Raw genomic sequence first — 25,073 nt, 5'->3', positions numbered from 1 at the left:
TTGAAAGTGAAAACAAAACGAAAATCTCAACCGACAGATATGCACAAAATACAGTCCAACCCAACCTTTGACAAGGAGAGTGCATGATGTAATGCAGTGAGGTAACACCATTAGAAGACCAGAATTTTGAGAGTTCCTCTGACGATATTAAAGTGCCTTGGGATAACAAGAATTGGCATAGCCAACAGGACTCGCTTTTCAATGGTGCTCGCTACCAGTGAATTTTGCTGATACTGTTCCACATCAGCAAAAATAAAAAAAACAATTTTCAGGTCTTGCCTATACGTCAGATGTGCTGTGCTGCAGGACATACTGTTTATATTTCAATGGGCTTACAACCGTCCCACAGCATACTATTAGTTGTTTTCGTTGTTACTCTCATTTGCAATCTCTTGATTGCTTATCTCGGAAGGTTTACCTTCCTTTCTTGTGTGAACTCCTCCCTGGAGCATGGACCAAGTGCACGAGATCTTTCTCATCTTTGTTGATTTTCCTCCTTTTGCAATGCACTAGTTTTTTTAATTTTATAAACATTTCGGTATTATTCCTGAACTTGCAATGTGCTTTATTACTTTTAGCACAGGCATACGGCTTTTTATTTATATTGTTTTCACTCAATCTGCTCTCTCTATGGATGTTCTTGTTACTTACACTTAAACTGTACTACTCTACGCTACCCTACTCAACACAACTCCACTCCCCACAATGCTACTCTGCTCCACCCCACTCTATGCCACTCTACACCACGTCATGCCACATAATAGCACTCTACTCCACGCCACTACTGTAAACCACTCTACACAATGCCACTCTATGTCAGTCTACAACACTCCACTCTACACCACTGTACTCCATGACACACTCTGCCACCCCACTGTATGCCACTCTATTCTTCACCACTCCATGCCACTCTACACGACTATATGCCACTGCATTCCACACAATGCAATGCACTCTACGCCACTCCATTCTACCATACACCACTTCATGCCACTGTACTCTTTGCTACTCTACCATATGCCACTCCATGCTACTCTACTCTGTGCCAAGCCACTAACTTTTAGCTATGCCAAACAGCAGCCAAACCGCTGTACAACATGGTTAAAAGACATTTCAAATCCAATAGCTCACATATTCACAAGGCCTATTGCTTTCCCAATGCTTATTTGACTAAGTGAAGCGAGTGGTCCAGCTTTTTAGCAAATTGCAGCTATATTTTAAAATGAACAAGAAGACAGAAGTGAAAGAGCATTGGAGGATTGGGAGTAGAATAAAGTAACGCATGTGTCGGGGAGCAGCAGGAGGATAGAGGGAGTAATGGAGTACCCTGGAGACACAAGATTAAAATAAAAAATACAACAAAGACAGGCAGGGAGGGGTGGGGTGCGGTTGGGTAAGAAGCACGAGGGAGCAAGCAAGAATACACATTCCCTTCGGTGGAAGGCAGCAAGAAAACAGTGGAGTGGAATGTACAAATCATTCGTGCAAGAGAATGGTAAAAAAGCCAGGCTCCATTCTAGGGCAGGGACAAACAAAAGTAGAGGAAGAAAAATCATTGATCAAGAAGCATGCAAATGAGACTGACAAGAAAGTGAACCACTGGTAAGCAACTGGCTGACCCACAGTCCAGTGAATTTATGTTTACTCGCCATAATCGGTCATATTAGGCAGGACCAAAAAATGACTTGTATAGTCCTAACACTTCAGCATTCCAATGCTTTCCTTTTTATTTCTGGCCGTTTAATGGAACATTCTACTCTCAGTGGGTGGATTCATTGCTATAATGTAAATGCTGTGCAAGGATGCAGTAATGGTTTATTATTAAAAACTATACGTTAGCCATAACTATACTAATTTAATCCACTAGCAGTTATGCAAAAAGGGAAGGCAATGTCAGCCTACATAGGGTCAGACAGCAAAGCCCCTGTTGAATTTCAGACATTCCAGATGTGGGGCCATGCTTACTAAACTATCAGCTCTGTATTAGAGGCTGCGTTGTTTATGCTGCCTTTGCATTGATATTTTTGGGGCTAGCAGGTTAAGAAAGCTGGTGACTAGAGCCAAACCAGACACTAAATGGTCCAAAGTGTGTAACATTCCACTTTCGAGAAGGCTGTACTAACATACATATCTGAGTAGTGCGCTATACAAGTATCAATTTACATTTACAAGATATTTTGGAGAGAAGTTGGAAAGACAATGTCTTTAACCGAGTCAATCGGTGTTAGACAATGGCAATAGCCTTACCAATGGTTGAATCCGATGCCTGCCCTCCAAGTGCTGAATTTTTACTATGCCACAATGATATCACACCATTGAACCTTCTTCAGTTTAGAAGGATTATGCGGTTGACCATCAAGATGCGAATATGCCAGCACATAGTTTTCAGCGTTTTTTTCTAGAAATTGGCTGCAGACCACCGACTTCAAGCAAGGTTCCAAGTCCTCCAGCAAATCGAGAGAGGATTTACACTCTGGCAGGTTTACATTTCTTTTGCGACAACAAATGAACTGCAATATGTGTTCAAATGTACCAGAGTTTATGGGTGTTCAAGTAAGAGTAAATACATATATGTTTAGGTGAAAGGAAAGCTTGAATGTGGTGCTTTGATTTAAAGTGGTTAAATAAAGGGGAAGGGCTTCATTTTTAGTACACTCTATTTCATTCAAAGTATGTACTAAACATCTTAAGCTTTATACCAGAAGGGAGAAGGGATCAGGTGGTTGCCCATTTCTTAATAGCAAGGGCTGTCAGACAGGTTTAAGTGAAGAACGAGACATGGTTTCCTTAACAGAAAAATCACTTGGCTGGGCTTTCCAGGCATGCACGGAGAAAACCTGATCATTAGAGCGAAACAGCATTTAGTCACAGGCACAGCCCCACCAGATATTCCGGCAATACTTTTGGGATGGAATAGAATATGCCCACTCTTACACGCAATGAAGGAGTCATTAGTTGCGTGGAGCAGAATTAAGCAGACATGTAAGATTGTGGGTTGAGGGACCATCCTATGTACAAAGATGCACTGTACAAGATCGACCACTGCTAATGGAATCTCTCTAGCAAAGATTCATTTGATCATGTAAAAGACACAATAAACATTAGATTCCGCTTTATTATAAGCAGCCTGAGTGTTGGGGTCTCCTGTACATTCTTACATGGAATCTCCCCTTGGTCATCTTCCCTGCGTGGAACACGGAATGTGGGGAGTCTGGCAGTTGCTGCCTGGGAGCTGCCAAGATAGGACACAATAAACTGAGTACTTACGGATCATGAAGTGTACTTCTTTTCATTGGCGACGAGGGTCCTGTCTTCAGCCTCCCCTTCTTCGTGTGTGTCTTCTTCCTTCCAGCCGACGTTTGGAGCCCGGTGTGGTGTTTTTCTGCTCCACGGCATTTCCTTCCAGTTTCGCCATCCTTGGGGACTCCTACCTTGGTCCGGCTGCAATCCTGCTTATCCTGATGTAAGTTTGGCTATTCCTAGCCATTAAAAGGAACTTTTGCCCTACTTTAAGCGCGTGTCACGCTAACCAAGCAATTTGCAGTTGCTCAATGTAGTTCCAGCACTGATGTGTTGCGTGTCTCTGCCCGACTTGCCTGACATTCTTCATGTGACGTCCCTACGTTTCGTGCTGCCATTTTGTGCCAATCTTCGTCAATTGCACGTAACCTTGGCAACAACAATGTTGCTTTCACGCTGTTCTTTCTGATTTCAAGTTCCTTTCGTCAGCGCTCCTTCTGGCATTCATCGTGTGCGTTCAGCACTCCAACTCAGCAATCTGTGTATTGCTCTCAATGCTGACACGCACAGCTTTCTAGCATTCATTGTATGCGTGTTGTGCTCCAGCTCAGAAATCAGTGTATTGCTTTTACCGCTGTTGTGCACAGCTTTCTGGCATTCACTGTATGCATGCAGCTCTCCAGTTCAGCAATCAGTGTATTGCTCTCACCGCTGATGTGCACAGCTTCCTAGCATTAATTATATGCGTGCACTTATGGACTAATCGCTGACGTGCACAGCACGCTTTCTCATCATTTATAGCTGCTGAAATTTGTGATACATTCACATTGTAATTTAGAAAGAGTATTATTTTATTCCTGCAATATTCATAATTGTGTGGGCAGCAACCCACCCACGCACAGTCTAGGCATGGATCACGTAGTCACTCAGCCACCCTTCTTACAATCTCCTGGTTCTCCTCCCATGTTATGGCAACAATGAAAGTATACATTTGAAAGTTATTTGGAAGCCATTGATGGTGACACGTTCACTCCTAAAAAGAAGAAGGCATTTTGTCACAGGGCAAGGAGAAGGACGTAGTCAGTCAAGTTCAATTTCAAATGAGATTTTATTTTCTCTAGTATGTTTGCTGCCGATCTGTTACTTCACAGTCCTACGGGGATATGAAATACACAAGGTCTCTTGTTGTTGAGGGGTTTCCGGAGCTTCTCTCTCCTAACCCCGGTTCCCTGCAGGAGGTAGCGGCTGACGTAAAGGATCACAGCGGCCCGCTTGTCCCTCGTCATCTCCGGTCCAGGCAGTGGGGATATAAACAAAAGAAAAAGAGGCCTTAAGTTTCAGGCACAAAGTTGCGTAGTGTTTGGGAAGGGTTGTGGGGGATCACCCAGGTCCTATGACGTGTGGATGGGAGGGAACACCGACACCGGGAGTAATGAGGAACAAGCTACCCCGAGGGATCCCCGCCTTCACCACCCACACATGGACGATCCTCCCTCTTCCCAGGAGTCTCAAACGCACCTGTTGGAGCCACGTTCCTCCATGGACGTGGCGGGGTGAAAAGTGACGTTGGCCTCCCGGCTCCAGCGGTCTCTCTATGGCGTCTTCCGGTAGCACGGCTCGGGTCTTGCGGCCTCGGCGTCTGGCTTCACGATCGCTGATGCTTCCTGTTTCCCCTCTCTCCTGTCTTCATTGGTTGTCGGGTTTTTGGCTTCTGTGGTCACACTGGGCTCCGCCTCCAAGGCCGGATCAGATACTGCTTCCTGGTTCCAGTTAAAGGGCTAGTAACCTGAAGGCCACTCGAGGTCGGCTCCGGGGCTTTCTGTTTCGAAGGGCTGAGGAGACAAAAAAGGGGGATTCAAGGGGGAAGATAGAAGAAGAAGACGGTCCAGACCTTCCGACTTCTGACACATTTCTTATGTATAATCTGGGTGCAGAGGGTAGAAGCATTGTGAAAACTCGAACCCTTGAGGTCGTCAACACTTGTGTGAGTGGCGGTGATGATGGTGATTCCTTACTCATGGATGACTATGCATCTTTAATTAAAACTTTAGACAAAAGGTTCAACCGTAAGAAGAATGTAGTACTTGAGCGCCATAAGTTTCTGCAACGTGCCTAGATTTCTGGTGAATCTATTGATGATTTTGTTTCTGCTCTCAGAACCCTATCTGTCACATGCAATTACAGAGAATTTAGGGACAAAATCATATGTGACCAACTAATCGAACGCATTTGCAACAAGAAAATTCAAGAGAAACTTTTGTCTTCTGACGACCCTGATCTTGAGACAGCCATCGCGCTTGCGAAAAGCATTGAACATTCTCAATTTTGCAGGAAGGGAATGAGCAATCCTTCTCAACTCACTGAAGTTAAACTACTGTCATCAAAGCATAATGTTAAGTCCACCAAAGTTCCCGTTGAGAACACAACACGGAAATCATCTTCTTAACCTTCAACCAAGATTAAATCTGAGAAGGTACAACTCTTTTGTTTTCATTGTGGGAGCAAAAACTGTCTAGGCAACGCCAAGTACTGTTATGCTTTGAACCAGACTTGTTTTAAATGTCAGAAAAAAAGGTAATCTGGCTCGTTTTTGCAAAGCCATGGGGTCTAACAAGGGAAACACCCAAGTAGTCAAGTCCATTGAAGAAGACTTTGTTGACTTTGGTGAAGAGAATGATAATAGGCTATTAATGCTGTCTTCGTCATCTGCACAATCTAAGGGTGTTGTTGAAATTGCATCCATGGGTGGTTTACGTAAAAGAAAATCCCCTGTGTGTATTATCCAAGTGAATGGGAAGAATGGGAATTTCTTGGCTGATTCTGGTTCTCCGTTTACTCCTATCAATATCAAGGATTTGGGGGCTTTAGAAGACATTCAGTTGCACCAATCTAATATTAAAATGTTGGCCTATGGGGATAAAAGAGTGGAAGTTCTGGGCAAATTCGAGGCAAATTTGGAATTCTGAGGGGATCCAGCCACTGGACCTGTATTCAAAGTCAATGATGGTGTAAATTTGTTGGGATGGGAAGAGCAGGGGGAACTCAGGATCATCCTCGATCCTAATCATCCTGACATGTTTTTTTCTAGACATGAAGCTTGCAAATGTTATACTCCCCTTTCATCTTCCAATTCTTCTGATAGTGTGGTAGTGAAACACTTATCAGGTGATGAGTGGATCCAAAGGTATACGGACGTTTTTAGTGACAAGCTTGGGAAGCTGAAAGGCTTCCAACAACGCATCATTCTGAAAGGTGGTGCTAAGGCTATTGCACATAAGGTGCGCAAGGTACCCTTGAGTTTGCTTGTGGAATTGAAGGAAGAGCTTGTACGCATATGCCGTATGGATGTGATCGGAGCCATTGAAGGATCTGAATGGTTGGCCCCATAGTTCTTGCACGCAAGGCTAAGTCCCTTATGATGTGTGTCAACTTGCGTGATCTGAATACAAACATTTGGATCGACCGCCAATCGTTGCCCAACATTAATGAAATGCTGGCGACGCTTGACGGAGCGAAGTATTTTTCGTCATTTAACATTTCTTCAGCTTACCACCAAGTTGAGTTAAGCAAGGAGTCCAGACATCTTACCTCTTTCGTAACACCGGAAGGAGCTTTCCGTTACAAACGTAAGCCTTTTGGTCTGGCATCGGCTTCCACTGTGTTTCAACGCCTCATGGGGAATTTGTTCAAAAATACAGCGGGAGTCGCATTTTTCCAGGATGATAGTCTGGTGTATGCACGTACTGAGGTTGAGCACGACAGCAGAGTCAAACATGTACTTGATACTGTAAAAATTCATGGGCTTACCTTAAGGAAGGACAAGTGTACATTTTTTCAGGAGGGTGTTGATTATTTGGGTCACCACATTTCCTGCAAAGGGATTGAACCTGAAATTAAAATTTTAGATGCCATTCAAAATGCACCTTCACCAACCAATAAGGATCAATTGCGTGCCTTTTTAGGACTTGTTGAGTACTATGCCAAATTTGTAGGGAATTTTGCAGATAAAACCTCCTGTTTGCGTGAGTTACTAAAAAAGAATCTTAAATTTCTGTGGTGCGAAAAATGTGTTAATTCAATATTCTAAAAAGGGAAAATGTGCAAGCTCGCCCTTTGAAATTGTTCAACATCAATGACAAGTGTATTGTTTCTTCTGATGCCAGAAATATTTGTTTGGGCGCCGTTTTAATGCAAAGAAGGAGTGACGGTCATGAGGAGATCATTGCATTTGCTTCTAGGACACTTTGTGATGCTGAGAGTTCATACTCCACCATTGAGAAAGAGGCATTAGCTCTATGGTGGAGTGTCCAGTACTTCTGGAATTTCCTGTGGGGAAACAAATTCATCCTCAGGACCAATCAGAAACCTTTGGTTGTTCTTTTCACCAACAAAGGGGGTGGTCGCGCCACTCTACGAATTGCCAAATGGCAATACAGATTGCAGGAATCCAATTATAGTTTAGAAGATGTGCCTGGTATCAAAAACAACATTACTGACTGTCTTTACCATTTACCTCTTGCCAAAGATATCAGCATATCTGCAGAGGATGATCTTGATGTTGTATTTGCTGTTAGTGCTGTTGTTGACGTGGTGGAGGGTGCACTTCTGAGCAGGAATGGTTGCAAGCCCTATCTGTGGACAATGATATCAAAATGGTTGTGGACTATTTGGTTCTGGGGTGGCCTGTGAACAAGGATTTTTCTTCGAAGTTAATTCCCTTCAAAATAATTTGTGATACCACGGTGGGGCATCGGGTTTCAGTGAGAGAGAGCCATTCACAGTAATCTGCGCCATGGGGTCAGCATATAAAGTCTAAACATATGACCTAAAGCAGGGCCCATATGCAGATTCAGGCCAGGCGTCCCAAAGAAAATCCCAATCGAAAGCGTTCTCAAAGTCTATCAGGAGAAGAGCATTTGAGCTGGACAGTAGATGACGGTAAGCCACTGTTGCTTGCACTCTTCAGATGCAGTGACGTGTACCACAACGTGGCGATCTCTTCGAAGGTCAAAGGTCAGACATGCTCCTTACCGGCTGCCGCCGCAAGAGGGCACAATGGTAAATCTGCAATCAAAGGTGAGGAGTACTCATGTAGTGTCTGTGGGCAGTGAGCGTATAATGCACAGGAATAAACCGCAAACGTCATCACGATATCTTGTGTCTCAATTACCAAACCTTGCTTGGGGACCAGGATACTAGACACAACCCTATCTGCCAAACCTCGGGACACAAGCCAAAACAGGAGCTTGCCCGAATTGTCCCCCCAGTTGCTGCAGTGTGAGCCTATATAGCGCAAACAGATGCAGTTCGCTAGCCTCGACAGGTGACTGGATCGCTGCCTGTGCTATGCGTGTTTCTAAATCCAGAATCTGCGATGACTTCGGCAGGTTTTGGCTGTGAAAGTGCATGCGGGCAACCCCCCTCATGAACACCTTACCATTGGCCCAGAGTATCTCTGGCTAAGCAATGAGCCCACATTTCGCTCTGAGAAGGTGTCTAGTTCCTGAAACAGGAATTACGCAGTGGCGTTATACATGAGGCGTTATGCATGAGGCACCATGCGTTAAGGCGCCAGATCGGGCGCTTCTCTTGGACCTCATGGCCTAAGTAGACAGTTACTGGGGCATGGTATGAAATACCCCAAGGAAGGATCTTGTGCCCTTAGTGAGGAGCAGATTGGCAGCAGGCATGAAAACATAATCAATATGGGAGCTAGTCTTAAGTGCAGGTGAGGTGTGACTGAAGGCTCAAGTATGGGGGTGTCAGGTGCACCATACATCACAAAGACCGAGGCCGGACGTCCAGTCCTCGAAGTGGGAGGTCGAGGGCTGGATCCCGGTCTGGGTCCTAGAGTTAACAGATGTGGAAACCAACATCATATTGAAGTCCCCACCCACAATGGTAACCCCTCCGGGGAAACCCCGCCAGGGCTTGTTGCACCACTGTCAACATAGGGCCGGGCAGATGGTGAGAACTGTAGACACTCAGTAGGATATGGGTCTGCCCATTGATCACCCTCTCAAAAGCGACATACCATCAGACTTTGTAAGACATTCTAGGGTCCAGGTATAACCCATGAGAGCCTCCAGTGAATAAAAGGGAACAAGGGCCACAGCCTGCCTGAAGCATAACCAAACATAGGGCATAACTGGCTGAACCACCCCACACACACCCCCCTAGCCATCCTCCTACCCCACACTTCAACTCCAGAAGCATCTGTCTCCCCAACAATAAATAATACACACAAACGTCTGCTTCCTCCCGAGATGAAAGGGGGAAGACTACCCAGTCTGCCGAGGAAGGGGGTGGGGGGGGCAGGGTGCGGTCTCATACATGTCAGTTGACCCCCTCCCCAGTGCCTTCCTCATGGGGCTAGGTGCATCTGTGGTGGAAAAGGCAAGGGGCCTCCAGGCCCGGGCGATGCGCTTGCTGGAGCCTTTTTGCCTGACGCGGCTTCTGCAGCGAGCAGCACCCTCTGTGGAAGCTTTGCGATTCAATCCACCCTCCCTCTCAGGAGTGTCGAAGAAGAAGGATTTGCCTGCATCAATCACCCGGAGGTAGGACAGGAAGAGGAGCATGTATCGCAAGTCAATTGCTCACAGCTTCTGCTTGACTGCTTTTCCTTACATTGGCACTGTACCAGGCACGTATAATCAGGAAATATCAGAATCCGAGTTGACTGAAAGTGTGTGTGGTGGCCAGGTCACGGCCGAGCGAAGTACCGTGTCTCTATCTTTGAAGTTCAGTATCTTTGCAATGATTGGACATGGGGTGAGACCCGGAGGAGGGGCCACTGCCAACGACTGTGTGGCCCATTCTACCATGAAACACGAGGGAAGTTGCCCCTAAGGGACCTATGACAGGATCCATTTCTCGAGGAAGTCCTCAGGTGCTGCTCCCTCAACCACCTCAGGGAAGCTCACAAACCAGAGATTGTTCCGTCGGGCCAGGATCTCCACATCTTCAGCTAAGATCTCCAGACTCCAGGACCTGGTGGTCAGGCGAGCCACCTCCGCCTTCCAGGTTGACACAGTCTCCTAAGTCCAATATCTGGCCCTCCGTGCCAGCGACGCACTCCAAAACGTTGTGGGGATCCTGGCATAGAAGTCCACATCAACCTCCCCATTCCTGGACTCCAGAGCAGAACGAGAGGCAAGAAGAATGTCAGTAGTGTTGAGTTGTCCTGCCTGTGGAGAGAGAGAGAGGCGCCTCAGCAGAGTCTTCTTTTGCCGCAGGGGTATGCGGAACAATGAATTTGTCTATTTTTGATTGCGCATGTGCAGGGTGGGGGGCCCTTGCCTCATAATGGAACCGGGAGACCGTATAGTCACAGGGCCTCGGCTTAAAATCCACAGGACAGCCGAGGTGCAGGTGTAGGACTCTGAGGTGTGGCGGGGCCTAGGATAGGGAGAAGGGCGGGAGAAAAGCACTGACCACTTGCACGGGGGGGGTCCCACCCGGGTAGCACGAGCAGTCAGGCCCCCCCCCCAACCAGCCACAGCATGTGGTGTAGTAATGTGGGGTAAAGTCCCACTGAGGTAGTCGGGGGGAGACCATTGGGCCTCGGTCCCCTACTGAGAGAAGAGCAACACGGCTCAACCTCTAGGGCTCACAGCAGTCAGTACAGGTGAGGTGAGAATGAGAATGAGAGCTGTGGAGGGCAGAAAAAGCAGTGTCGAGCCCCACTAGGCCAGTCCAGTTGCTGCTGGCAGAGGAGAAGCCAGATACTGCCCAATGTGTTCCCCAGGACCAGCCGAGAATTGCGCACCATCAGTTGAGGCACTCCCAGCCCGTGTTGCTGAGGTCGCATAACCGGGGGCACAGAGCCCCATAGCGGCCTTCCCCATGCTACGCAGGCGCTCACAGCTGATCTAAGCCAGGGCTGTACCAGGCTCATCCCAGTGGCCCACCCCCACCTAGCGGTCCAGCAACCCGGGGCACAGGGAGTCACATTCCAGGGGCCTATGACTCTGCACCCCACACCCGACCCAAGCGGGCCTCTCCGCTCTCCGAAGCAAGGGAGGTAGAGTCCAAGGGCCAGGTGTGGTGGTTGTGCTTGGCAGCTCCAGAGTCACTCTAGGCTGTGCCCCAAGACACGAGGCATCTACTGCACTGCCACAGCCAGAAAGAGATCAGAACAGCTTCCACTGATTCTCGTGTGACTCTAGCGAAGAGCAAGCCCCCAGAGAATACAGCTAGTCGGTGCCAGCAGCAGGATGGGGACAGAGTCTCATCCCGAGGACTCACTAAGAGACATCCACCATCGTGGCTAACCAGGCCATGCCCCTGTTTCCATGCTCTTATTTTTGCAGAAACAATTCCCATACTTTTTGTAAAGTAAGAAACAAAATACAAGCCTTTCAGTACAATTAATGCTGACCTTAAGATATCGGAGACTGAAAGGGAAGTAGTGGAGGGTCCCATGTACTGTAAAACTGAGAGGATGATTAGACAGCTAAAGAAGAAGAAAGCAAGCATAATCTGAAGGGTGTGTGCTTTCTACAAAAGTGCAAATAGGTTAATCACCAAATGTAAGGGTTTCCTGGAAGCATGTAAGGCGCTTTAATTGATGGAGTCATTCGAAGCTTCATGGTTACAAGCAAAAAAATCCATGGCTTAAGAGACTGCACTCAAGATCACAGTTCCAATACGTTTTAATGAACTTTCACCACTGCAAACAGCCCTCTTAGATACACACGTTTTAGGGAACAACCATCATATTACGTCTCAAGCTCAGAGGTAGCACTTAAACCAAGAGCAGAACATCAAAGCACTAGAGTTTACTTGCAACCATAATCACTTCTGTCTTTTGCTGTTCTTGCAAGTCTGAATCATATAACCTTGGTGCTCATAATAGAATCAAGCATATCCTTGTGCTTGTGACCCAAGATTTATTTTGATCTACCTTAACAAAATTGTAGCTGCCATTATCTTGCAAATGTTAACCAAGGTACCACACTTCAGCGTTTGACATGTATTTACTCTCTCTCAGGTCTGGCATAGTAAGTGAGAAAAACTCAACTCGAAAGTTTACATTTTTGTATCTTTTCGAAGGTCTAATGTCTACTATCCCATTTTTTATCTCCGCACCCACCAGCACCATCTCTGATTCAGTTTCAACCATATGACCTCTATATAGTCTCTCTGAAGGAAAACCTATAGATTTATCTAGGGTCTACAACCAGTATCTTGTGAGCTAAACTAGCTCTCAAGCTACCTCCGAGTAGCACCCCTGTGTGCAACCCAGCTTATTAAATTAGAAAGCGTTTGCTTGTTTGAATTATAATACATATAAAAAAATTGATTATACAACACTAATAATATTAGTAGCTCTCAATGCGTTTCATTGAACGTAAGTAGCTCTCAGTACAGAAATGGTTGGAGACCCCAAATTCTTAACTTTATGGTCAACGGGTGCTAGGGGATCCTCTTGTCTATCATTTCGGTGAATCATAAATTGATTTTTACTTTTAATAATAAATATTTTCAGATTCATGTAGGCATGTCAGCAGATTTCTTTGACACTTTGCATCAATATATGTAGCCTTAACTCACCTTCATTTCTATGCCAAAACAAGGACCCAGCACCCCTCGGAAAATCACATCCTACTAAAATTGTCTCCTCCCCACTTTATATTTACAAAATGCCATATCACAGCAGATGTTGTCCTTTAATTTGCATGCACTTGTAGTCCAAGGGCAGCAGCATTCCCCGAAACCCTTCAACGTGGTTCATTCTATGCCCCTTTTCTCCGTTTTAAATAGCTTAGAACCTCAACCCTGCTCACTGCACTTTCCATCTGTACTGAACGCTCGAGCTGCAAGCTCCAATGTGCTCAGGAAAGTTAAGAACATTTTCATGCCACTATCTAAATATTGTGCAATTATCAAGTTTTGGGGCATGAGTAAAGGCAGCACCTGAAGCTTTGAGTTTTCTTATGATCCGAGTGAAGCCATCTCCATTATTTGTTGCTCAGTATCTGAGCAACAGCCCTTACGGGTTTACCTTTGTATGTTTCTACTTTCAAACACTTATCAACCGCAGCATGCTGTGATAAAACAGGGAGAAAATGAATCAGATGATAAAGGGACCGCACTTAAACAGAACAAGCGAAGGCAAAGTCCATAAGTCTGGCTTTGGTGATGAGCTATTGGCTGAGCTATTGGCTTTGCTATTGCTGTTTTTCTTTGAATTATTTTGTTAAAATAGAACTAAAACTATTCATCGACCATCACACATGCGTGCCAACGCATGAGTCTCCATTTTAGAAAGGGTTATGCTATAATGTACAAGAAACCGTCATTAAGATGGAGACACATCTGTGCGCAAACATACACAGACAGCTATCTTTGATGTAAGGTCATTCAAAGCTTGCCTCCACCTGCAGCGTATTGCAAGTAGCTGCAAGGGCCCAATAATAGCGTTTGTCTGCAGAGCTGACTGGGGCCGTCAACAACAACAAAAACTACGATTTTTTTTATTTTTAGGAAAAAAGACACATTAACCCATGAGCTCCTTGCACTGAAAGGGGACACTTTTACGGTGCACATGTACATTGCATACAAGCTCAAAGCAATCATTCACAATAAAAGGTTCACGATTGTACAGGTGGGCTGATCTGTTGCTATAAGCTGTATGCTGTGGTGGCCAGAAGCAAAATGTGAATGACACCACCACACAGGTGAACGAAGAGCGCTGACTTAAAGTTCCCCTGCGTACTTCAGTGTATGTATTTTCTTCCTTTTTTTAAGGAACCAGAGGTTTCAGCTAATGTCAGACCTAAGAAAGAGATTGCTCCCACAGTTTATAGAGCCAAAACTGTCTGCCAGCTTAAGCAGGACTCAGAATTCCAAGGAAAGCCTTTTCAGTGGAAGGAATATGCAGGACAAGAGTGGGAGAAGCAAATTTGTGTAAATGCCTAAATGACGGTGTAGAGTGCATCAACGGTAATGCAAATGATGGTGTTAATGCCCAGCCCTGGAAAGCTGAGAATGAGAACTGTGTTGAGACTAAGAAATGGACAAGAGATTGACAGAAAGCGTTCACAACCTACCTTCTTGACTCCTTGGTTTAGAAAAGCTTGAGCAAAAGCTTCAAAAACACGGTTAAGAATCCCCGCCCCGTGCACGGCTACAGTGCCCGTCTGCTTAAATTCTGTCCTGTAATAAAGAACATAATTAAGGAGAGTTTTCATTTACTCATGTTACATTTATAGAGATAGTAACCTATTGCTAGCAGGCATCCGGGCGTTGCAAAACATTACTCAATTCAAAGAATGATCAATAGTTTTGATAAAACATATGTTGCCAAAAAGAAATCTAATCATTACCGTCATGCAGTTGTGGATTTGCCCTCGTAGAAACTTGAATGCATGGGATTCTAAATTGACAATCTTATTATCAAATGCAAGTTGGGAACACTTGGACCGAGCAGAACATGTTAGGCACCAAAAGGCAGGACTTAAATTTATACTACATTTGAACTTGAAAACTTAAATTCCCACAGGGAAATCTTTGGTCCCAAAGAGCTATCAATTTGCGACACACAATAACATTTAGACTGAAGCATCTATAGACATGTGCAGCATTTATAAAAAAAAAAAGTAAAAAAAAAAAATGTCTTTTTATTACATTTTCACCAAAAGTCAGAGCGAGCAATACATCAATTCTTCATTATGAACATCATCATATATGTACACAGTAAAAGAAGAAAATGAAAAAGATATAGAAAAACAGAAGATTGAGAAGGAAGGATGAAATGTGTATAGAAGAAGAAAAATAAGCAAAAAAGAGATTAAGAGGGACAGCAGCTGATTGCTGCTCTTGCCCCGCCTGCGCCGCGCTGTTATTGCGTTCCATTTGTCTCTCCATTGTGCTCTCTGCTCCTGGTAAGGTTGTACCTCTGTGACTCCGTTTGTTGATTTCCCCCGGTGTACTGTCAGCCCCCTGTTTATTTTTTGTATCCCCGTTCTGTTTAGTATTGTAGTTTTGTAGTATTGTAATATTGTAGCCCTGTGTTTTTGGCGCCCCCGGCCCCTGCCGCGCTTCCCGCCACCTCCCCGCTCCCCGCCCCTCACCTCTGCAGCCCTCCCCATTCGCCGCCCCGCTCCCCGCCTCCCAGCTGCCCCTCCCTCCCACTGGACCATTTAGGACGAGGTGGGCGAGGCGGTGAGCAGTGACCTCTGTCCCTCTGGGCCGGTCACCCCCACGCACCTCGCACACTCCTCGTGAGTGCGACCAGGCTGCCCCTTGTTCCTTCTAGTGCCGCCGCTGCCCGCAGCCGGGACCCTGCCAGCTGTGACCCTGTGACCCGCTGATTGCTGCTCTTGCCCCGCCTGCGCCGCGCTGTTATTGCGTTCCATTTGTCTCTCCATTGTGCTCTCTGCTCCTGGTAAGGTTGTACCTCTGTGACTCCGTTTGTTGATTCCCCCAGTGTACTGTCAGCCCCCTGTTTATTTTTTGTATCCCCGTTCTGTTTAGTATTGTAGTTTTGTAGTATTGTAATATTGTACCCCTGTGTTTTCGGCGCCCCCGGCCCCTGCCGCGCTTCCCGCCACCTCCCCGCTCCCCGCCCCTCACCTCAGCAGCCCTCCCCATACGCCGCCCCGCTCCCCGCCTCCCCTCCCTCCCACTGGACCATTTAGGACGAGGTGGGCGAGGCGGTGAGCAGTGACCTCTGTCCCTCTGGGCCGGTCACCCCCACGCGTCAACCAGACAGGAGGAGGCATCGCCATCATCCACAGGAACACCATCCGCATCACGACCGACACCGACGATACCCTCGCACCCGCCGAACACCTGCACTTCCAGATCCACGTCAACCCCAAGACCACCCTCAGAGGCACCCTCATCTACAGACCCCCGGGACCACGCACACAATTCAGCGAAGACATCGCCGACTTCATCAGCCCGCACGCCCTCCCCTCCGCCGACTACATCCTCCTCGGGGACCTCAACTTCCATCTGGAGAACAACAACGACCGCAACACCACCACCCTGCTGGACAACCTCGCCAACCTCGGACTTAAGCAACTGGTGACCACCCCCACCCACTACGCCGGACACACACTCGACCCGGTCTTGTCTTCCAGCAAGGACATCGCCTTCAGCCACGCAACGGGACTCCACTGGACGGACCACAGCTGCGTCCACTTCAGTTTCAGAAGGACCACGTTCCACCATCACCAGCAACAGGTTCCCCGCAGAAGCTGGAACAAGATCACTGCAGACCAGCTCGCTACTTCCCTGAGCAAGAACCCTCCCACCAGCACAACGAACCCCAGCCAAGCGGCCACCAACCTCACGAAATGGATCAGCGACTGCGCAAACGACCTCGCCCCTCTGAAGACCCCGCCGAGCAGACCCGGCAGCAAGAAAGCACCATGGTTTAACGACGAACTCAAGAGCTCCAAGAAGAACTGCAGAGCACTCGAGAAAACCTGGCGCAGAGACCCAACACCGGACAACATGACTGCCCTCAAGCTCGCCACCCGAAAACACCACCAACTGATCCACGCCACCAAGAAAACCGCATTCAAGGAACGACTGGACAACAACCCACACAACAGCAAAGAACTCTTCAACATCGTGAAAGAGCTCTCCAACCCCAACGCCGGAAACAACGACATCACCCCTTCGCAAGACCTCTGCAACTCCCTCGCCTCCTACTTCCACAACAAGATCGCGGACATACACAACAGCTTCAGCACTCAACCGACGCACGCCACGACCGAACCTCCGCCCCCCACAACCACCCTCCGCGCCTGGACCCCGATCAGCACCGAAGACACCGTCCACACGATGAACTCCATCCACTCCGGATCTCCGACGGACCCCTGCCCCCACCACGTCTTCAACAAGGCCAACGCTGTCATCGCACCCCACCTGCGGGACATCATCAACACCTCTTTCGACACCGCTACCTTCCCGGAGAGCTGGAAGCACGCCAAACTCAGCGCCCTACTTAAGAAGCCATCAGCCGACCCCACCGACCTCAAGAACTACCGCCCCATCTCGCTGCTCCCGTTTCCGGCAAAAGTCATCGAGAAGACCGTCAACAAGCAGCTGGCCGCCTTCCTCGAGACGAACGGATCCCTCGACCTCTCGCAGTCTGGCTTCCGGGCCAACTACAGCACCGAGACCGCCCTGATCGCAGCCACCGACGACATCCGAGCCCTGCTCGACAACAGAGAAACAGCAGCCCTCATCCTCCAGGACCTCTCCGCGGCCTTCGACACTGTCTGCCACCGTACCCTAGTACAGCGCCTCAGCAACGTCGGAATCCAGGAGAAGGCACTGGAGTGGATCATCTCCTTCCTCGCCGGAAGGACACAGAGAGTCCGCCTCCCCCCGTTCAGATCGGAGGCCACCGAAGTCATCTGCGGCGTTCCTCAAGGCTCCTCGCTCAGCCCAACACTCTTCAACGTCTACATGAGCCCCCTCGCAGCCATCGCACGCCAGCACAACCTCAACATCATCTCCTACGCCGACGACACCCAGCTGATCCTCTCCCTCACCAACGACCCCGCCACCGCCAGAGCCAACCTACACGAAGGGATGACAGACGTTGCCAAGTGGATGATGAACAGTCGCCTGAAACTGAACTCGGACAAGACGGAAGTCCTCATCCTGGGATCTTCACCCTCCGCCTGGGACGACTCCTGGTGGCCCCCCGCCCTGGGCAGCGCACCCAAACCCACAGACCACGCACGCAATCTGGGCTTCATCCTGGACTCCTCCCTCTCCATGACCAGACAAGTCAACGCCGTCTCCTCGTCGTGCTTCAACATCCTGCGCATGCTACGCAAGATCTTCCGATGGATCCCCACCGAGACCAGGAAGACGGTCACCCAGGCCCTCGTCACCAGCCGTCTGGACTACGGCAACTCCCTCTACGCCGGAACCACCGCCAAACTCCAGAAGAGACTCCAGCGGATGCAGAACACCTCAGCCCGACTCATCCTGGACATCCCCCGCCGCAGCCACATCTCCGGACACCTGAGAGACCTGCACTGGCTCCCGGTCAACAAGAGAATCACCTTCCGGCTCCTCACCCACGCACACAAAGCCCTACACAACCAAGGCCCAGGATACCTCAACAGCCGCCTCAACTTCTACTCTCCCAAACGCCAGCTCCGATCGACCAGCCACGCCCTCGCCGCCGTCCCCCGCATCCGAAGAGCCACCACAGGAGGAAGATCCTTCTCCTACCTGGCCGCCAAGACTTGGAACTCCCTTCCGACCCACCTCCGCCTGACCCAAGACCACCTCGCCTTCAGGAAGCAGCTCAAGACCTGCTGTTCGAGCAGTAGCGGACCCCCTCCCCCCAGCGCCTTGAGACCCTCCGGGTGAGTAGTGCGCTATATAAATGCTTTGATTGATTGATTGATTGACAGATTCAAAAGCTAGTTTAAATTAGTTACATCCACATTATGACATAAATGTTCAATACAGCCGTCTATATCCAGTGGAAATTAGAACAAACCCTATATCCAGTGGAAATGAGAACAAACCCTTTCCAAGTTTTTGATTGATCGGGGTCCACTGGCCTTGGCAACTGCAGTTTCACATTCATAAGTCTGACGAAGCACAGCCCAGAATTCAGTTATTCTGGGCGGTGCAGAATCAATCCATACCCTGGCAATACATAAGCGTGCCCTAACTATTATAATTGAAATTAGAGAATTGAGACTGGGATCCCTCCCAGGCTTATAGCCAATCAGTATTTCCGTGCTATTAAAGCAGAACTCAAGTTGTGCTGATAACAGTTGAAATAGGCTATCCCAGAATTCTTTGAGCCCAGGTCATTCAGCATGAAGGCGACACTTGGGGCAATATGACTGCGCAGGGGTTCTAGATGATGCTCACTTAGAAATGCGCTCAGGGTGTATCATAGAACATACACACTGTCCTAAACTACTGCAGCTTAAGGTTAACATAGATTGATGACTGATCTAGTGTTGCGAAGGCATCCTGTATTTCAGTAAGCGTCACTACAGTCGCCAGGTGCCGACTCCACCTTAACGCCAATTGCACACTATTGTCCGGGGCATAAGACTCCCGGTACATTATGCTTATATTGATTTGGCCCGACTCCCTTAGAGGTTGATAAAGATATGCAAGAATTTCATATTTATTTTATCATTATTGTACTCACAACTGTGTAAGAAATACCTGCAGATCCTTGGAAAAATATCGTTGCAAAAAACCTATATATTTCCTGAAGTGAGGCAAAAGTCTGAAACCCCCTGTGTGTCATATAGCTGGCCCAAATTATGTAAGCCCAGATTCCCCCAGGCATTTTTCAACAATGTAAATTATTCCATTATAATGTAAGGAAAGTAAATGAGACAAATTAGTTTGCCGATCATAGAAGATGTGTGAACAAATTAGGCAAGTTTGATCATGATGAACTCACAAAAAAAGGTCACACAACACCCATCTTTTAAGGTCTCACTGAGCCAGCGCATGCGCTGCTCTGCAAGAAATTTAGTAAACTGGCTTTTAAAAGTGCTACCGGAGGCTTTTCCTGGCCTCAAGCTTGCGTGCACGTGCATACGCGCAGCCACCATGTGGGTTTCAGTCAAGGCTCATTATGCCTTGCATGCCTCTCTCCGCGTTTCAATTCCCTCCCCTCCCCCACAATAGATCGCGTCACTCTGCTGGCTTCCCCCCCAACCCGCCGCCTCTCTATACTGCAGCAGGCAGTAGCCTGCTTTTAAAAAATATATATTTTAGGGCGCGCGTACACAACTCCCGGGCTTGTTTTAACATTGAGCAGCCAATGCTTGTTTTTTAACTTGCAGAGCTCATACACGCATACATTGCTTTCGCTTTTATGGCTGCGCAGCCGCCAATGCTTGTTTATCTGATGGCCAGTGCACCTTTTCAGATAGCCATTTCTCCCTCATCCTTTAATTGGCTGCTTGACTATGGCAAATCACCATTTTCCAAAGCATCTTTTTTTGGTGGGGGGGGGGGGGGGGGATATGACCATCCTAAACATGGCTAGTTCTTGTAATATGTGGAGGAAGTGATGAAGTCGAACACTCCCGGTCAATAATTCTGTCAATTGAATAACTTGTACCCACATACTGCAAACTGCATCCGAACATGTGATGGATTTGAGACTCTGTTATTACACCGACTTGTCGTACCCGCTTGTCGTTCATTTATAGGTATTCCTCCTTGAGCTTAGCTTGGCCCTGAGTGCAAGTTTGATGTGCTGGCGCTGCACGTCTGAGAGCTTGCAGCTTGTGATCTTGTAAATTAATAATTGTGCACTCTCCTGGGCACGAAATATTGCTAGGTGTTTTTCCATTGTTGTTTTTCGAATAAATTAGCTTACATCTCCCTAAAACCCACAAAGCAGCAGAACATAGACTTCTTGTTAAATTGCTTTTGCAATTGGGTTCAGAGCGCCTTACTAGTCCTCCGTAAAAATACTGCCCACGTAAAAATACTGCCCATCATAGAAACATGCTGTGCAACAAAGCCTGGAAAAAGCTTGAATCGGGGATTTTATAAGGGTGTCTCATTAAATAAGGACTATACATGCTGTAAAAGTGAAAGTTTTTGCTGGTCTCACCGGTCTGGTCACAATTTAAAGACGTATTTGCCGACAGAATGGAGAAAGCGAGTCAATTTAAGTGTTCACTGAGAACGATTGGTTATCCTTTGTTTTTGAGGTTGTGCTTGGCTTTTTTAGAGCTAGCTTTATCCAAGACCATTTGATTTTACTAAAGTTTTTAGGTATTATACTTATAGGGACTTTCGGTTAGTCCATTTCATGTATTTATCTGTTACCGTTTCATTCACATAGGTCTGCTGTCCGCTGACTATAGCATACAGCATGGGTCAGCGAGCCAGCCCACTTTAGTCATTGGCTAACTCTTCTACGAGTGGCCACATTCTGCCTGTTCACAAGAAACACATCCACGCCAAAGTAATTCCCTTAAGTGCCAGGGACTACCATGGCACTGTGTTCTTCTTGAGACCAAAGTAAATGTTTTCTTTTAACCAATGTTTAATGTATTTTTTTCGATTAAGGGCCAAGTGATTTTCCCCCCAACAATAAAGCTTTGCAAAAACCATAACAACACAAAGCATAAATCGAAAATGTCAAAAGCCTAGATACCAACGCCTGAACATTTCTTTGTTAATGCTTGTTTATTTGAGCATGCATCATAAGCAGTGGGTCTTGCAAATAAGATGTATGAACGGCATGTCTACCAACTCCTCCTCTTGGAACTAGCATGAGAAAGCTGAAACTGGTTGATTAATTTGTGTAAGGTTTAAGAGAATGTCTGGCACAGCATTTTCTGTTCACTTTGATTTCTTGCATATCTTTTTTTGAAAGCCTAAAAAAATACGTTGGAGTAATCAAGCCTGAAACATCAGTGGCGGCTACTGAAGCTATTTATATATTTAAAAAGCCAAAGGTTCCCTTTAGGATCAGACTTTATTTTTGCTCCCAGTTTCCACCTGAATGAGAGTGGATTGCAAGGCAGTGCTTATAGAAGACACCATCTTGCTTCGGTGCCTAGTATCCTGGCGTTTTCTCGTATTCCAATAAGCTCCATATAAACAAGTCATATTCATTTAGTGGGCCAAAGTGGGGAAAAGTTATTAAAAATACGAATCGCTATAATGTTTGGGTGACTTACAATTCGAGGGAGTTTTCTGAACTTTAAAATTGAGGTTATGCATCTGTATAGTGAGGTGGCGGGGCATTTATACATTTTTTACATTCTCTACAATGGAAGCCAGGCCCCCAATAGACAGTATGCATTTTTAGCTCTCCTGCTCCAGCTAAAAGCATTGTAAAAGAAAACAGTCTGATGTGCAACATATCTTGCTTGCCTGCATCTGACAGTTCTTAAAAATTTGAAACCAACTCTAGATCCTCAGGTGTGTTTCTAATATAGTCTTAGTGCCAGCTGTAGCGGGCTCTACCAGCTATTAAAGGCCCACTCCAGCATTAAAGGTCTGATCCGAAGGCGGAGGGCCTTTAATAAGGGAGCAAGCCTTTAATGGCCTGTAGATCTCACCACAGAGAGCTCTAGAGCAGTGAGGACATTCTGCCACTAGAAGGCAGAATGTTCAAATTTGCAAAACGCCGGCCTCATGGAGCAGCTCCCAGGACCTGTGTGGGAGGCTGTTTAATAAGAGATCAAGTTGTGCATAAGGTTACATTTGCTTAAATGTACCTGGATCTAGCAAACTTCCCTTGGTGGTTGCCATGGTTGGGGGTTGTTGTTAGTCTTACCATTCACATAGCACCATTTTCGAACAAAACCCCTTCTGTGTCCCTCCTGGTGGTGCAGAAATGATTTGCTTCCGGTGTAAATGACACTGGAAGTGCTGGGATATTACAAGCAGCATTGTCCCACCAAGAACCCGATACTGTAATGAGGATATGGCTTTCTAGCAGTACACCTGTTACTTCTGTAAAGCTCTCTGATACCCTCACGGGTCTGGTTCGCGCTCTATAAAACACTAAAAATAAATAAAATAAATAAATAAAACAATAGGGGTAGAAGCAGTTCAGCCCTCGGGTTAAAGGTTTCCATGGGAAAGCTTTGTCACAGGCTTGCTCAAGCTTCTTGTGTCCAAAAAATGGATTGATTGTACTACACAATCATGAACCCGTGGACGTTAATCAATCGGCCTGTCATCCCTTGTAGTGTGCCTATTGTAAGGCATGTGAGATGGCAGTAGTAGGGTAGTATATCTCCAATGGGGTCCTTGCTTTTACAGAAAGAGTATGGAAAGCAAAGCCATACTCTTAAAAGGAATTACATCATACAGCTTGAAGTTAAGGAACAGGTCTTAAAGCATAATATCGGAGCCAGTGACCACTCTTGATAAAGATAAAATACTTAAGGCAGAAGGGTTTTACCTTGAACAGAGACATCTTTCCTACTCTAAGTTTACGTAGGTGTTAGTTACAGTTTTGGGTAATTTCATCTTGGCTGGTACAACTTGGCAAGTCTAGCGCAGGCAGACTGATGCCACAGAGTAGCAACCAGTGTAGACGAAAATGGGAGAGAAGAGGACAATTCGGCTGAAAAAGAGGCAGGTAGAATCAGAAACAAGGAAAAGTGCAGGAGAGAGAGAACGATTATTGTGATGAGCTGGGATTTTAGAGATGAGATCAGACCCCTGGAGTAATTTTAGCACGGCAAAAGGAAGCGGGAACAAGAGAGAGAGAGTGATATGCAGGGATCACTGAAGAGGACTGTGACAGTAAAGGAGTGGAGGCTGAACAGAATTAGGGGGAACACACAGTGAAGAAGTTGAGCAAGGAGTGGTGCGGGATGGCTACATATGAGAGTTTATGGGTGTATTCTTTCGACTCGACTATACAACTGAACTTCGCAGATTTTTGCTGCACTGAGTAGCCCACCTAGGGATAGATCTGATCAAAGTAGCTGCATGGATATGAGTCTCAACCCACTAGAATATCAAGTATTTGGATCGGGGTGTCTTGATGTCATTGTTTGCAGTTACCTTGTAAAACCCTGCAAGGCAGAGATGACATTTTAGTCATTATGGTGGGTGTTATGTGTCAGTATAGCAGATGGAAGCGGTTTCCTCATCCTCAAGGTATGGTATGAAGAAGGCAGAAAATCTCAGGCTAAAGAAACTGAATTAATCTCTTGATGCTAAAAAATAACACGTGAAAATGAGGATTTAGTGACCGGTTACGTAGAAACCAATTTAAGGGCCCGATTAGGAAGGCGGACGGACGCAGGGGCTGCGGCATTCCCTCCCTCGGAATTAGGATGTGACCGCCACCCTGGAGGTCACATCCCCTTATATTTAACATTGCTGCGGATGCTGCTTCAAGCAGCACCCGCCGCAAGGTTAAATGTGCATGTTTTCCTTTGCATGCACGAAGCGGCAGGCACCGCGTGGTGCCTGCCGCTTTGTGCATGCAAAGGCAGGGGGGTACCATACCCCATGAGCACCCCCAACCCCCATGGGGGCCCGCAACGGGCCCCCATACTCAGACTCCACATGCTTTTCTACGGCGGAAAACCCGCCGTGGAAAAGCATGTCTCCGCCGGCATCCTAATATGGCTGGCGGTGTCCGATAGACACCGCCACCATATTAGAGCTTTTCCGCCGCGACCGCGGCAGAAAAGCGGCAGACGGAAAAATGACCCCCCAGCCATCCTAATCTGGCGGGGGGTCTTTTCTATGTCCGCAGCGGTGAATCCGCATCCTCCGGGCCGGCGGTGGCTTCCGCTGGCCCGGAGGATGCGGATTCCCCGCGATCCTAATCGGGCCCTAAATTAGGAGTATTCCATGTATTGGTCAATTACAGTAATCCCGGAATATGCGGCTTCAAACTGAAGGCACGTTTTGCAACATATCTGACATCCATTTTTAAAATAAAGTAATATCAAGTTGGAGCTCATCGTGACTTCAAGAAAAAAAAATTAAAAATTTAATGCTCACAGTTGACTACTAGACAATCTTAAAAAAACAGCCTTTGATCGCCAGACAAGACTTAATTTAAACCTCAGGAATTCAAGATTCGAGTTCACTTTATTTCAGTTATATTTTAGCAGGAACATATTCAATCAGTTATCCTTCACAAGTGGCTGGAGAGCTAAAAGATCATTCACACTGTTCAAAGGCAACAGCTAATTGGTTGGTGGAACTCAATGGTCTTGTAACATGAGTTTAGCTAGCTGACAAATTAGGGAGTGCCAGAAATGGGTAAGCGAGGCCACAGCGGAGATGAAAGAGCAGAAGCAACTGCAGGCCTCCCCATCCAAAAATAAATACTCTTATTCAGCATATGCATTTTAGTCTGCTATTGG

The 25,073-nt window shown here is 46.9% G+C and overlaps 1 protein-coding gene across 1 annotated transcript in view; it reads right to left on the bottom strand.

Moving 5' to 3' along the window:
* Positions 1-25,073, bottom strand: part of PRELID2 (PRELI domain containing 2) — a 243,520-nt gene that overhangs the window by 27,863 nt on the left and 190,584 nt on the right. The window contains exon 5 of the mRNA XM_078653051.1: positions 14,295-14,400. Within this exon, the coding sequence (XP_078509177.1) occupies positions 14,295-14,400 (106 nt within the window). The remainder of the gene's footprint in view (positions 1-14,294; positions 14,401-25,073) is intronic.

The sequence above is a fragment of the Lissotriton helveticus genome, chromosome 7 (genome assembly GCF_964261635.1).
Source record: "Lissotriton helveticus chromosome 7, aLisHel1.1, whole genome shotgun sequence".
Classification (NCBI taxonomy): domain Eukaryota; kingdom Metazoa; phylum Chordata; class Amphibia; order Caudata; family Salamandridae; genus Lissotriton; species Lissotriton helveticus.
Note: the sequence above shows the minus strand (reverse complement) of the source record. Positions and strands in the feature narration are given on the sequence as shown.